Raw genomic sequence first — 13,178 nt, forward strand, 5'->3', positions numbered from 1 at the left:
TGGGGGGGGGGGGCGAGCATGTTAAGTGTGACGGGGATTCGAATCCGCGACCCTCAGATTGCTGGGCCTTATATAGTATATACTTGTATAAACGAGAGGGAAGACTGCTAGTCAGCTACAGCTCTTGAGCTATAACCAATATTAGGGTTGGTCATCATATTATAATGTTCTCACTGCTGAAAGGGCGAGCGTATTTAGTGAAGGGGATGTAAAGTACCAATCCCAAGGTTGTAAGATGAGAGTCTTAACCATCAGGCTATACCAAAACCTTTAAATCTGTAAGATGTCACGTTTTTTTTTAATTCTATGTCTATTGCATAATACAATATGAATGGATTTTAAAGCTATATCATATTGTGTTAAATTTATTTAAATGTTATGTCACCTTGAAGTAAAACTAAGAGAAGTTTCAGCGCTTATAACGCTGAAAACTTGATTTTCATATCTACAGCAAGAGAAAAGACGGCCCATTGTGTACCTCTGTGCTTCACAGACAATAATCTATAGTCAACGAGTACAGTTACATGACGTTTTTTTTTCGTTTTAGCGGAAAGCTACACGACAGGTTATCTGCGTTTTCTCCACCACAGAATCCGAAAAAAAAATGATCGCCATAGATTCAAAAGGAAAGAAACTAGAAACAAGAAATTTTGCACCCACACTTAGTGGACGCTGAGAGTATGCATCTGGGTATTATTACTTATCTCATTTACATGTACACACCTTTTTAATGAGGCAAGCTAGCGAAGAACCACAAAGAAAAGTGGTTCCTTTTATTACTTAAATCACAGACAGATACACATGTGCGTACATGAGCATCTTTTTAGTGAAGCAATCCAGCGAAAAAACACATAGGAACGAAGCAGTTCCTTATATAACAATCTATAATACATAGAAAAGCCAGTGCGTTTTGGTAGCAATGCTTATCAGTTAAAGTATACTTTAATATTGTTGTTAAAAGTCTAGGTGCTGAAAGTATAAAATGAAATGTATAAGCTACAAAACTGAAAAAAAAAGTTGTTTTCTGATTTAGAGGCTACATTAATTAAATAAATTTGTATTTTATTATTTAAGTTCAAATCAGAGGACAAGTCAGAAAGTAGGTTACCTATATAAACAAGCCACACCATGTAAAGCAACAAAAGTATATAGGTTATACTTTTATGTTAAATGGTTTCAGAATAAACACACTGATACAGTCGTCTAGAATACAAAAATATAAGAGCCCGAGTGAAGCCGGATACTTTTGCTTGCATTCTTATATTAATATTATATACTTTCTAATTTTATCTGTAGAATATTTCCGGTATCATTACTAAATATTCTATGGATAAAACTACACATTTACAGAAGATGTGTTGTAAGTGTGTTGTCTTTAGAAAAGAGATTTCATTACTAGAACAGAATGATGAAGTATTAACGTGTTGACTACCAAGTATTTCAGCTGCTGCAATACAACTCTAATGCTTCTTAATTTTGCAACGTTTTTCGTGACGCCATTCTGGATGGAAAGTGAAACAATTTGTAAGTAGGTCAAATGCATGCATGGTGTTGACATCTAGCGTTAACGTTAGGCATTATTGAGAACGAATTAACTCGTCCGTGGCACTGTGTTACCGATCGGCTTGGACGAGTTATCTTGTCTACGGCACTGAACAGGTTAAGAGTACTTTTTAAGCTATATTTTGTAGACTTAAATATGTGTGTTAGCTGTCCACAATTTAGCAGTGTAAGATTAGGGAGAAGGCAGCTAGAAATCACCACCCACCTCCAACTCTTGGGCTACGCTTTTACCAATGAATAGTGGGATTGACAGTGACATTATAACGCCCCAACGGCTAAAAGGGCAAATATGTTTGTTGTGACAGGGATTTTAACCGGCCATCTTCAGTTTACGAATCGAGATACATTTAAGTTTAATTGTAAATTATGTATTTCTAAAACAAATGTGCTTGAATAATTTCACAGTTATCAAAAATTATATTAATTCAAGCGATATGTTAGCAGCTTTTATAACATACCAGCTAAATAAGTTTTCGTTCTGTTCATAAATTTACTACACTGTATATACGAAAGTAGATACCTCTTATTTCTTCTAAATGTACACCCTCGATGATTCAAGTTCTTTTATGAATAACAGTGGGTGCATTTAATGAAATCACCCATTTTCTCTTGAAATGTTTAGTTATTAGCTCAATATTTTTAGCTCTGTTAACTGAATATTCTTAGTGAGTCAACACGACATTAACACTTTCGTCTACAGATATTACTTGGTATTGTTTACTTAAAAGTTTTATACTGTGTAGTGAATATTGTTAGGGGCACCTTACAACTAATGTTGTTTTTAATGAAAATATTCTTGCCACATATAATATTGTGAAAGGTTAGTACTTTTATGCGTAAAGCTTTTTCAGTAATAGAATTTATGTTTTACGTTTCGTTGCCGCAAAAATGCATTCTATAGTTTTGGTTTGTTTCATTGCATTTCGCGCAAAGCTAATCCAGAGCTATCTCTGCTAGCCGCCCCTAATTTTAAGTGATAGACTAAAGAAAAGGCAGCTAGTCAACACTAGACTTTTAAATTTAGTATTATATACATAGTTTACAAATATATATATTAAAAAAAAAGGATTGTAGACAATATATGGATATTACCCTGAAAAGGGTAGGAGTAAGTGTGAATTACTCTAACCCTCAAGCACTACAACTTTATCATAGTAGTAGCTGAGAACTGAAGTTAGGGATGGAGAAAGAGGTCTTTTTGTGCCTGACCCTCCTGGGTGTAAAATGTTCAACACACCCAAATACCCATAATGAAAAACGAAGCAGCTAATCAATATGACCCACCACCACCTCTTGGACTACTCTTTTAGTTACGGCTAATGGGATTGACCAGAACTTTATAAAACCTACACGGCTGAAAGAGCGAGCATTTTCGGTCAAAAGCTATAACCACCGGTCTATGTGGCAATTTTAGGCTGTGGGTGCGCTATAAGTGGCAGTCAAATCTCAATACTGGTGAGAAAATAATATCTTAATGATTTGCGATAGGTATTCGTTAGGACTATAGCCGGCTTCTCTCTACTACATCAGCTCAAAATTAGGAACCGCCTGTGAGAAGTTAACCAGTATACGTGAAATTTCTATAAAAAAAAAAACAACAAAAAAACACGAAGTTTATTTTGTAAGTCCATACGCTAAGGTGGGATCAATCATTAAACTGTATGTGAGTTTGCATTATTAAGTTTCCTGAGCAAAATAATTAAAATTAGCTATTTAATTTGTTGATAGAAAAGCAGTTGTTACTATGATGTAATTATATATACGCTAGGTAAAAAACAAGTTGCAATGAAAGAAACCAAAGAGAATCCCTTCCTTTTCCTGGAAACATTTTCTAGGATTAATGAATAGTATATCCGCCTGTGTTAGTAAGTAATGTATTAGTCTACTCGACAAAACAAAAACGTATAGCAGGGTCATTATCCACAATACGTCACAATCAAAGCACTCTCTCCTACACTGTACCTTCCCCGGTGGATCAGTGCTAAGTCTCTGTACTTAAGTAGCAAAAGTCAGGGGTTCGATATCCCGCAATGGACAGTGCAAATAGCCAATCGTGAAGTTTTGCAACAAAAACAACCACTCATATTAACTATATCAACAGGTGGATAAAACTTTGATGATCCACCCCAGCTTCTCAGTCATATATCTGAAATTTGCAATAAAGGATACACCATAGATAAACCAACGAGTAGCTAAAAGCTTCAGAACGTGCAATCACGTAAAATAATACTTTGTTTTCAAAACTTCAAGTAATTTTTTTATCAATAACTAGTTAAGATTTTTATGTGAAGGAGACTTACAGTTAAAGATGCGCTCACATTTTGTACCACAATATACAAATTGACGGAGACAAGATGTAAAGATCGCATATACAGCTGAGAATGTGTATTTCAGTAAGAAAGCAAAATATGATAATATAATGCGGCATGCTACAGAACATTGCTCTGTATTTTTCGAGTATAAAGCATTTGTTTTGTTTTGTTTTTCATTTCGCGCAAACCCACACGAGGGCTATCTTCGCTAGGCGTCTCTAATTTACCAATGAAAGACTAGAGGGAAGACAGCTAGTCATCACCACCCACCGCCAACTCTTGGGCTACTCTTTTACCAACGAATAGTGGGACTGACCGTCACATTATAACGCCCCGTGGCTGAAAGGGCGAGCATGTTTGGCGCGACGGGGATACGAACCCGCGACCTTCAGATTACGAGTCCAGTACCTTAACCACCTGGCCATGCCGGGCCTCAGGGTAGAAATGAAATACTTGTTTACAAAATAAATGTTTTTATGTTTTTAACAATCTTATTACTTGCGTCCCCCGCTGGTAAGTCTACGGCTTTACAATGCCAAAATCAGGGGTTCGATTCCCCGCAGAGAACTCAGCAGATAGCCTGATGTGGCTCTTTATATAATTTTAACAATTTGAAATAAACATTTAACATTACAGATTTGCGTTAAGAGTTAAACAGCTTATGTGTTTTACACTAAAACGTTTAACAAAATAAGCAGAACATTTCAATAGGTCATTAAATAAACTTGTTTTAAATTTACCAATCATTTCGGAATTCTACTTTACTTCCGATTCAGTTCTTTAAAAGCCAACCGAAATCACTTTTTTTTTTTCTGTTATCTTCAGTGACTTGATTGATAAGATATCACTCAGTGTAAAAAAAAAGAGCAATTAGTTGAAACCAATTCTCGAATAGATTATAGTATATGTATCTAAAAAGTTTAATTTGTTATACAGACGTGATGACCAAAGCTACTTTGCAAATCTAATCAAAACTGTTGCTATCAGAATGAAAATGAAAATAGTGCGCAAAACTGATACTGACGTGAAATTCATGTCGATAATAAGAGTATGGTTCACACGTTCACTTTTGATGTAATAATTATAGACGAAGTCCACTTAGTATAATATATATATTCTAATGCTAGGTGTAACTAAATTATGACAGAATCTGATGTTCTGACAGTTAGTAATCTGTGGCATCTCTGGAGCACAAATAATCTTTATCTTGGAATCACAATGAAAATGCCCAAGTAGGATTATAAATCTTCACTGTACTGATATGAATTTCAACGAAGTGAAACTATGATCATTGTTATACTTCCATCACCTAAAGCTTTACATCTGTCTTTCAGTACTTCATAAGACTAGCAAACATCACGTTGGAATTTTTAACACAAAACTAACAGTTTATACCGCTACTTACAAGTTGAGGGATAGGTTAACAAAACAATCAAATTACATTTGTTTTCTTCACATGTTCTTATTCTATTATAACATACATACAATACTGATTTTTACTGGAATATAATACCAATACTGTGTGGATAAATTACCATAGGTAAATTTTAATGCTGTTACACTTTTGATACAAATGACAGGATATGCATATACTATACCGTATTTTACGCTGTTTCAAGGCTACGTTTAATATATATATTAAATAGGTACAAAGCTATATAATGGGCTATCCGTGCTTTGTCCACCACGAGATAGAAACCCGGTTTCTAGCGATATAAGTCCGCAGACATACCGCTGTACCACTTGGGACGAACCAAAATAAAACAGACAGTAATTAATATTAACTTAATAAGCTCCAGCCACTAACTCTGAGTGAAACTGTTATCATTCAGACAAAAGACCGATTATCGCATCTGCGTAAAGACCTTGGTTTATAATGCATAGGAGAAAGAAACGTACTTTGAAACAAAATATTCACCCAAAGAACGTGATCAAATACATTATTTTCGACATTATTTTAACAGGAGACGTGTTGAAGTTGGTGATCTAGAAAAAGTCTCTTAGGTACAATACATTTTCTCAAAGTTAAATTTTTCTCTTGAATGTTAGTGTTACGTGCAGTTATTTTATTATTTCTTTATTAATTCCTTGAAATATGCGTCTCAGTATCACTGCCATTAGGCCTAGCTACTTCGTTCAAGTATTTAACTTTCATCTGATTAAGTATTTACTGGACATATATACATTCTTTAATGAAAGGCACGTAGTTCCTCCGTCGATAATACATTAAGTTCATTCGTTCACCAGAAGTTTTCAAGATGATTATTAACACAATCAACACAAAAGTATGTCTGCGTGCTTTATGAACAGTTCTGCAGTTGCGAGATCGAAAGAGTCGAGAATAAAAACGTACAAGTTAATGAGTCAACGAGATTAGCAGTTGACTAATGGAAGACAAATCACTTGATAAAACAATTGCACCAAGAAATAACTGAAAAGTTAAAGAAATAAAAAGAAACGTATCAGTGAGTCTGGAAGCGAAAAATAGAATATATTTGACGATTAACATAGGAGCGAGTGAATAAACGAGATTTATAAACGAATTATTTAGAAGACGAAAAAAGTAAACAGTGAAAAAGAAGATGAAAATTAGAAACAAAGAAGTATTTTATATGTTTGTAAAAAGTAAACATCAACACAAAACTGTTTAAACATCTCAGCTATCAGAAGAAGCGAGTTAAGATCATTCTACAAATAAGTTTACGTAAAAATAAAAGCATACAACTCAGACAAGATTGATAAGTGAATTCGTGTGAATATATTCCCACTTTCTTATACATTATAAACAAACCTGCAATAAAGTATTGAAGTTTGACTAGGGCAACACTGTAATATCAACATATAATACTACAATATTTTATGGTTAAACAACGAGGAAAATGTACTTACCACGTGAAACTACAACATGAACACAAACAGCACCTTTTAAGGTATTGTCTAAGTACAGCGACACCAAACTACCGCAAATAGCATTAGAATATTTCAGTGGAAAACAATAAGAAAATGTTACTTACCACGAACAACTACAACAGCAGCACCAACATAAGCAGCACCTTTTCGGGTCTTTTTCTCGGCCTGTACCGTTTGTCATGGGACTTTCCGTTTCTTCTAATGATTTCTTTTTACTGGAGATCGCTCTGTTGTTTCGCATATACGTGGCGCCGCTGTCGCTGCTGGTCCCTCCAATTGAATCATTCTTATAACTACCTTTCCTGTAGGTCGTATTGAAGCTCGTGCAAGGAGCGTCCGCCGTGGATGTTGTTTCCACCATTCTGCTATGAGTATCCGTTTTTTCAATACTACCCAAACTAACGCTACGTTGACTAAAAGTTCCCGGATTTGGAAGAATGACACTTCCAGTACGAGCGGTGCTACTGGATGGAGAAGCTGTTCCAGATGTGATGATCTTTTCCTGAGCTTGAGCTCCGACGCCGCCATTTTGTTGTTGAGGGCTACCAGAAGTTTGTTTCTCACTACTTACATCATTTGTGGCGCTTCCTGTGAAATCAACTGACACTCTATGTTGAGATCGGTTTGCAATGATCCCTACAATATTACAGGGAATTGTGTTATTACTTCCGGTGTCGGAAGTTACGATGGTAGTAGTAGTGTTGGCTAAAGGTGTTGGGGATGATGGTGTGCTGGTTCTTTCTTCAATTCGTCTTGGAGAATCCTGAGTATTTGACATCTGGAATAAAATTTAATTGTCAGTAATATATTAAAAATATAATCCACATGAAATAAAATACAAGTTATTGGATGACTAGAAACCCACTAGAAGTAAAAATGTATTCTTAAGACAGCTAATAAGGGTATTAAAACTTTAATTCATATAAAATACAAAACAACGTTTCGACCTTCTCAGGTCATCTTTAGGTTAACCATACCAGCCGTCTTGAGAAAGCAAAATACAATTTTAATCTGATCGATGTAAACCATTAAAGACAAAATGCTTATCTGGAATTTTTAATACGCTGATAAATAATGCTGATGTTTTCTTCACAACTATTGTTTTGAACTACTATTGTGTACCTGTACGTTTAATACTACATCAGAATTCCTAAAATACATATCACATTGTATTATTTATATTCATGTTGAGTAGTAAAAATACGACAATTTCACGTGTATGTTTTGTTGTTAAAAACAAAGCTACATAAGGCGATATCACTGTTGTGCTCACCGTGGGTATCGAAACCTGACTGTTAGTGTTATAAACTCGTTCATCTACCGCTGAGCCACTGAGCTTATATGTTTGGCGTATTGAGTTGTCTTTTGTTCACCACAGAGAACTTGTTGCACTGTTGCTACATATTACTTATAAGATCTGTGTAGTTACTAAAATACAGTTCACAACATCACACATATTTACTGTTTTACCAATTCTTCTAGAACACAGAAATATGTTTTTCTCTCAAACTCATTTCCCCTTATTATCTTGAGTATACCTTTAGTAATATTTGTATGCAAACATTCGAATGCGAGTACCATGTAATTATACAAAAACATAAAGTTCACTGAATTAAAGTATTTCTTTTTCTTCTTAAGTCTTCAAACCAACACATATATTTGTTAAGTAAAATTTGAAACAAGAAAGCACTCGCCACCTATCTATGCAATAAAATATCATTAAATTGTCAAAAGTAGTGATTTATTAGATTGTTAAAAGCGCGATCATGGAGTAAATTAATAATCTGTTAAATACAGTGATCATGGTGTAATTCATTCAGTTGTCAAAAGTAGCGACTATGATGTAACTCATTATGTTGCGAAAACCAGCGATAATAGTATAATTTATTACGTTGTCAAAAGCAGTGTTAATGGCGTAATTTATTACGATGTCAAAAAACAGTGATAATGGTGTAATTTATCACGATGCCAAAAGCAGCAATAGTGATGTAATTTATTACATTGTCAAAAGTAGTGATCATGATGTAATTTGAGTAAAGTGGTAAAATTACAAAATGCACTCTTTTGTTTTTTCTTTTGACGAATAAATGCAAAAAGAGCTATCTGTGCTTTGCCAACCACGAGTATCGAAACCCGATTTCTAGCGCTATAACTCCGTAGAAATGTTGCTGTGTCACTTAGGGGCTTGACTAATAAAAACACTAACCTAAAGTCAACTTTAGTTAATCTGCGGTTGTTTATTATTAAGTATAAGACTACACAAATAATTGAATGTGCTATTACCACTGATGTGTGTGGCATAAGTTTAAAACATTTTTTCCGATTAAATGCTTTGACAAACAGTTTGTTTTTTGAGACAAATGGAAAACTAATAAAGTTTTTATTATGTTTTTTTAACACTTGAAAAATAAAGGAAGGAGTAAGAACAGAAGTAGTTTTAACTGTCCTTCCGGTGTAAGTTTACACCATTGAGCTTTCTACGGTTTTCAGCTAACTGGAACATACAACGTATTTCTACCGTCCTCCTCTAAGGTAAAGTTTTTCAACTCTTTAACAACAACTAATTGTAGTACACGTGATGAGTTACAATAATTTTACGTTTCCATAGACAAAAATTATATCTAAAAATAACACGCTGAAGAGTTGTGATAGGGTATATTTTATTTACTTTTGCTGACGACGGCCTCTGGTGGGAGAAATAAGCAACATCTAGTGTATTACGTTCAACTGGAAATTACTCGAGTTTTGATGAAACAGTGCAATATGGGGTGATTCTAATACAATGCTGGCCAAAATCTTAAGGCCAATGAACATAAAGAAAAAATATGCATTTTGTGTTGTTAGACTCAACCATTTATTTTAGTAGAGCTTCGAAAGATGAAAATAAGATAAGGGGAAATGAAAATAAAAAGTTTTTTAGTATTTAATAGGGAAAATGTGAACACTATGAAATTAACCTAAATACTAGCCGGTTCAAAGATTAAGACCTTGCGGAAAAAATGTCCTAAACAAGGTAGGAAATACCCAACAAGAGGTCTCAGTAGTGAGTTACACGGCCGTCATTGCGAATAACTTAAAACATTCGCTTTGGCATAGCCGATATAAGCGTTTGCAGAAAGCTGGCTCAAATATTATTCCAAGTAGTGAAGATGGCTTCACGAAGATCATGCAGTGTTTGGCTGTTTGACGCCCTTGTATAACCAGAAGCTGCATTGTTTCATGGAAGGAAAAAGCGCCCCAGATCATGATGGAACCTCCTCTACTGTGTCGTGTAGAAAATGTCTCCGGTGGGATATTCTTATCGTGCCAGTAACGTTGGAAGCCATTTGGGCCATCCAGGTTAAATGATTTCTCATCAGAGAACAAAACCTTGGTCCACTTTTCTACATCTCATGTTTCGTGCTTCTCAGCAAAGTTTAACCGAGCTGTTTCGTGGTGTGGGAGAAGGCGTGGCCTTTGAAGACGTTTACGGTTTTTAAAGCCTTTCTCTCGTAGTTGCTTTCTTATTGTTCTTGTGCTGCATTCTGCGTCCGTAAGGGCCTTAATCTGGTTCGCCAATCGGCTGGTGTCTTGCCGGACAACCCGTCGAATCCTCCTGCTCATCGCCGGCGAAATTGTCTTGGGCCGACCACTTGAAATTCTCGTTCCGTATCCCTCAGGGTTTTTTAAAAATTTGCAACAGCAGTTTTACTACGCTCAATCTTGTCAGCGATGGCACGTTAAGAGAGACCTTGCTTTTGCAGCTCGATAATTCTGCCAAGTTCAAACTCTGTCAACTTTTTAGCCTTTACCATGTTTTTACCCAATGTAACACAGAAGATGTCAGTGGGAGATGTTGACAACACTAATGCTTGAACACAAATGACTAAATTTCGTTACGTGTTTACCGATTAACGCTTCGTTTCAGTATGGTCTTAAACTTTTGACCAGCTGGTATTTAGGCTAACTTCACAGTGTTTATATTTTCGCTATTAAATGCTAAAAACGTTTTTTTTTTTTTTTCCCTTTTCTTATTTTCATCTCTCGGAGCTCTACTCAAATAAGTGGTTGAGTCTAACAACGTAAAATGCATATTTTTTCTTTATGTTCATTTGCCTTACGATTTTGGCCAGCATTTTGGCCAGTATACATTAGAAACTTTACTAATACAGAATTAACGGACTTTATTTTTGGTTCTAAGAATATTGTAAGTATGGTGTCTTTGATACTTGTAGATTCTGTCTGCTCATTTTCCAGTTGAAGATGTACAGTCAAAAAACGTCCTTCAGTTATTTTGTTTCTTTTTTTATGGTAACACAGAGCACTCTAATTTCTAATAAATTCATCATGCTGGCTACGATGTAAAGCAGTTTTAATGATTACATATTATTTTTATAGACATTTGTGGTTACCTCTGTGCTATATGTACAAGTGACAGATGGCAAACTCGTGTGTATTCAGAAGTTCAGTACTTGGTGGAAAACGTAACCACATGAGACGAATGATCTCATAAGTTGTATAAGGCGAGTTTGTTTGTTTTTTTATAGCAAAGCCACATTGAGCTATCTACCGTGTCTACCAAGGGGAATCGAACCCCTGATCTTAGCGTTGTAAATCCATAGATTTAGCGCTGTCCCAGCAGAGGACTATTCCTTATACATAAATCTAAATGAACAAGGAAAAAATCATCCATCACATTGAAGGCAGTTTCGTATTTCAGTGTTGTAAGAATACAACACAAATATCTTAATTACCAATACAATGGTATTGTTGAAATTTTTTAATGTTTTTTTATGATAATAACAGTATAACAATATTTAAAAACAACAACAACAAAAAACTAAAAGCTATGGTACTTTATATTAAGACCATCTTTATACGTTGAAGAACTACGAGCACATTACATTACAACAACATACGCCAAATAATACAGTTATGCACTATTGTGTTGAACGTGTGTGTTCGCAAATAATTTAATAAAGAAACAAATAACTCTGACTTTCTTTACTTATCCAACAACTGTATATAACAATATAATTCTTTATAACCTAAAATATCTTAGGGGTTTAAATAATGTGACATATTGTCACAATTGTCTATTATCATTCAGTAGATTAACTGCCTATTTAGTTGTTTGTTAATTTCTTCACGAAAAGGTAAATTTCAGTAACAAAAAAAAATATTATAGGCATAATCTGTTAGTTTATTCGCTACTCCAACTGAAGCAGTTTCAGCGAATTCAAGGTCTAGTGATAAATGAAGGACTGTATATCTAGATCAATATAATAATACAGTAAAACTATGTTTGAAGAGTGTTAATATTTAATCATTGCCTGACACGACAACAAGGAACAACAACAAAAACTTATAATTCATTAACTTTTATAAAAAGATCACAAACCAAACAAACTCCATTATGTATGCTATAAAAATAAATATTTTTTTTTCATCGAACATCGACATTTGTTATATACTTTTTATCAACTTACAAGTGTTTGTTTTTTGAATTTTGCGCAAAGCTACATGAGGGCTATCTGCGCTAACTGTCCTTAATTTAGCAGCGTAAGACTAAAAGAAAGGCAGCTAGTCATTACCACCCACTGCCAACTCTTGGGCTTCTTTTTTACCAACGAATACTGGGATTGACCGTCACATTATAACACCCCCACGGCTGAAAGGGCGAGAACGTGAGTGAATTTTTCGATTACTATCTATAGTACAGGGTGTTCGGAAAGTCACTGTACAGTTTTGTCTGTTAATAAATATATAAGTGCACAGCGACTTTCCGAACACCCTGTATTTGCTTATATTGCGTCAAGAGTTATTGATAATTATGTTGGTTTCAAGCAGACTTAATATCGATGCTAGAACGAATAAAATATTGTTACTAAAAAAGATACGTATTGTATCTGAAGAGAAAAAAACAGTGAACCTACTTTCTCCAAAATCTCATAGTGTCACTTTTAACAGGATAACCATCTTAAAGCAGAAATATAAAATTGCTTTCTTGGTAAATGAATTAAAAACAATATTATTTACAACCGGTTTCACGTGCACATAGTTTTACACTTCCCTTTTTTCAGCTCTCTCCACCTTTCATCTCTGTTTATCCCTACGACTAGAGCTCCGTTCTTTCTTTTGTCAGTAGGCGGTAAGAAAGTGGCGAAATACTAATAACAAAGCTTAACCAGATCGATCGCTCACTGAAGCTTGCGCCAGTGCAGAGAAGAAACTGCTGTTTGACAAAGCTGAGAATACGATCTCCGGCCATCGCTAAAGCTCCGTGCAGCACATAGAGAAGGTATACATCTTGGTTCCTTCCAGTAGACAACCAAGTACTGTGACAACTTACTGTGGTAGACAATCAGAGAAACAGATCCAGCAAGAAAGTTTTACCAATACAAAAATAGCATT

The 13,178-nt window shown here is 34.9% G+C and overlaps 1 protein-coding gene across 1 annotated transcript in view; it reads right to left on the minus strand.

The window, feature by feature from the left end:
* The window catches only part of LOC143255766 (uncharacterized), a 131,834-nt gene that overhangs the window by 69,445 nt on the left and 49,211 nt on the right, over positions 1–13,178 (minus strand). The window contains exon 2 of the mRNA XM_076511950.1: positions 6,890–7,563. Coding sequence (XP_076368065.1) covers positions 6,890–7,563 — 674 coding nt within the window. The remainder of the gene's footprint in view (positions 1–6,889; positions 7,564–13,178) is intronic.

This window comes from Tachypleus tridentatus, chromosome 7, assembly GCF_004210375.1.
Source record: "Tachypleus tridentatus isolate NWPU-2018 chromosome 7, ASM421037v1, whole genome shotgun sequence".
Lineage (NCBI taxonomy): Eukaryota > Metazoa > Arthropoda > Merostomata > Xiphosura > Limulidae > Tachypleus > Tachypleus tridentatus.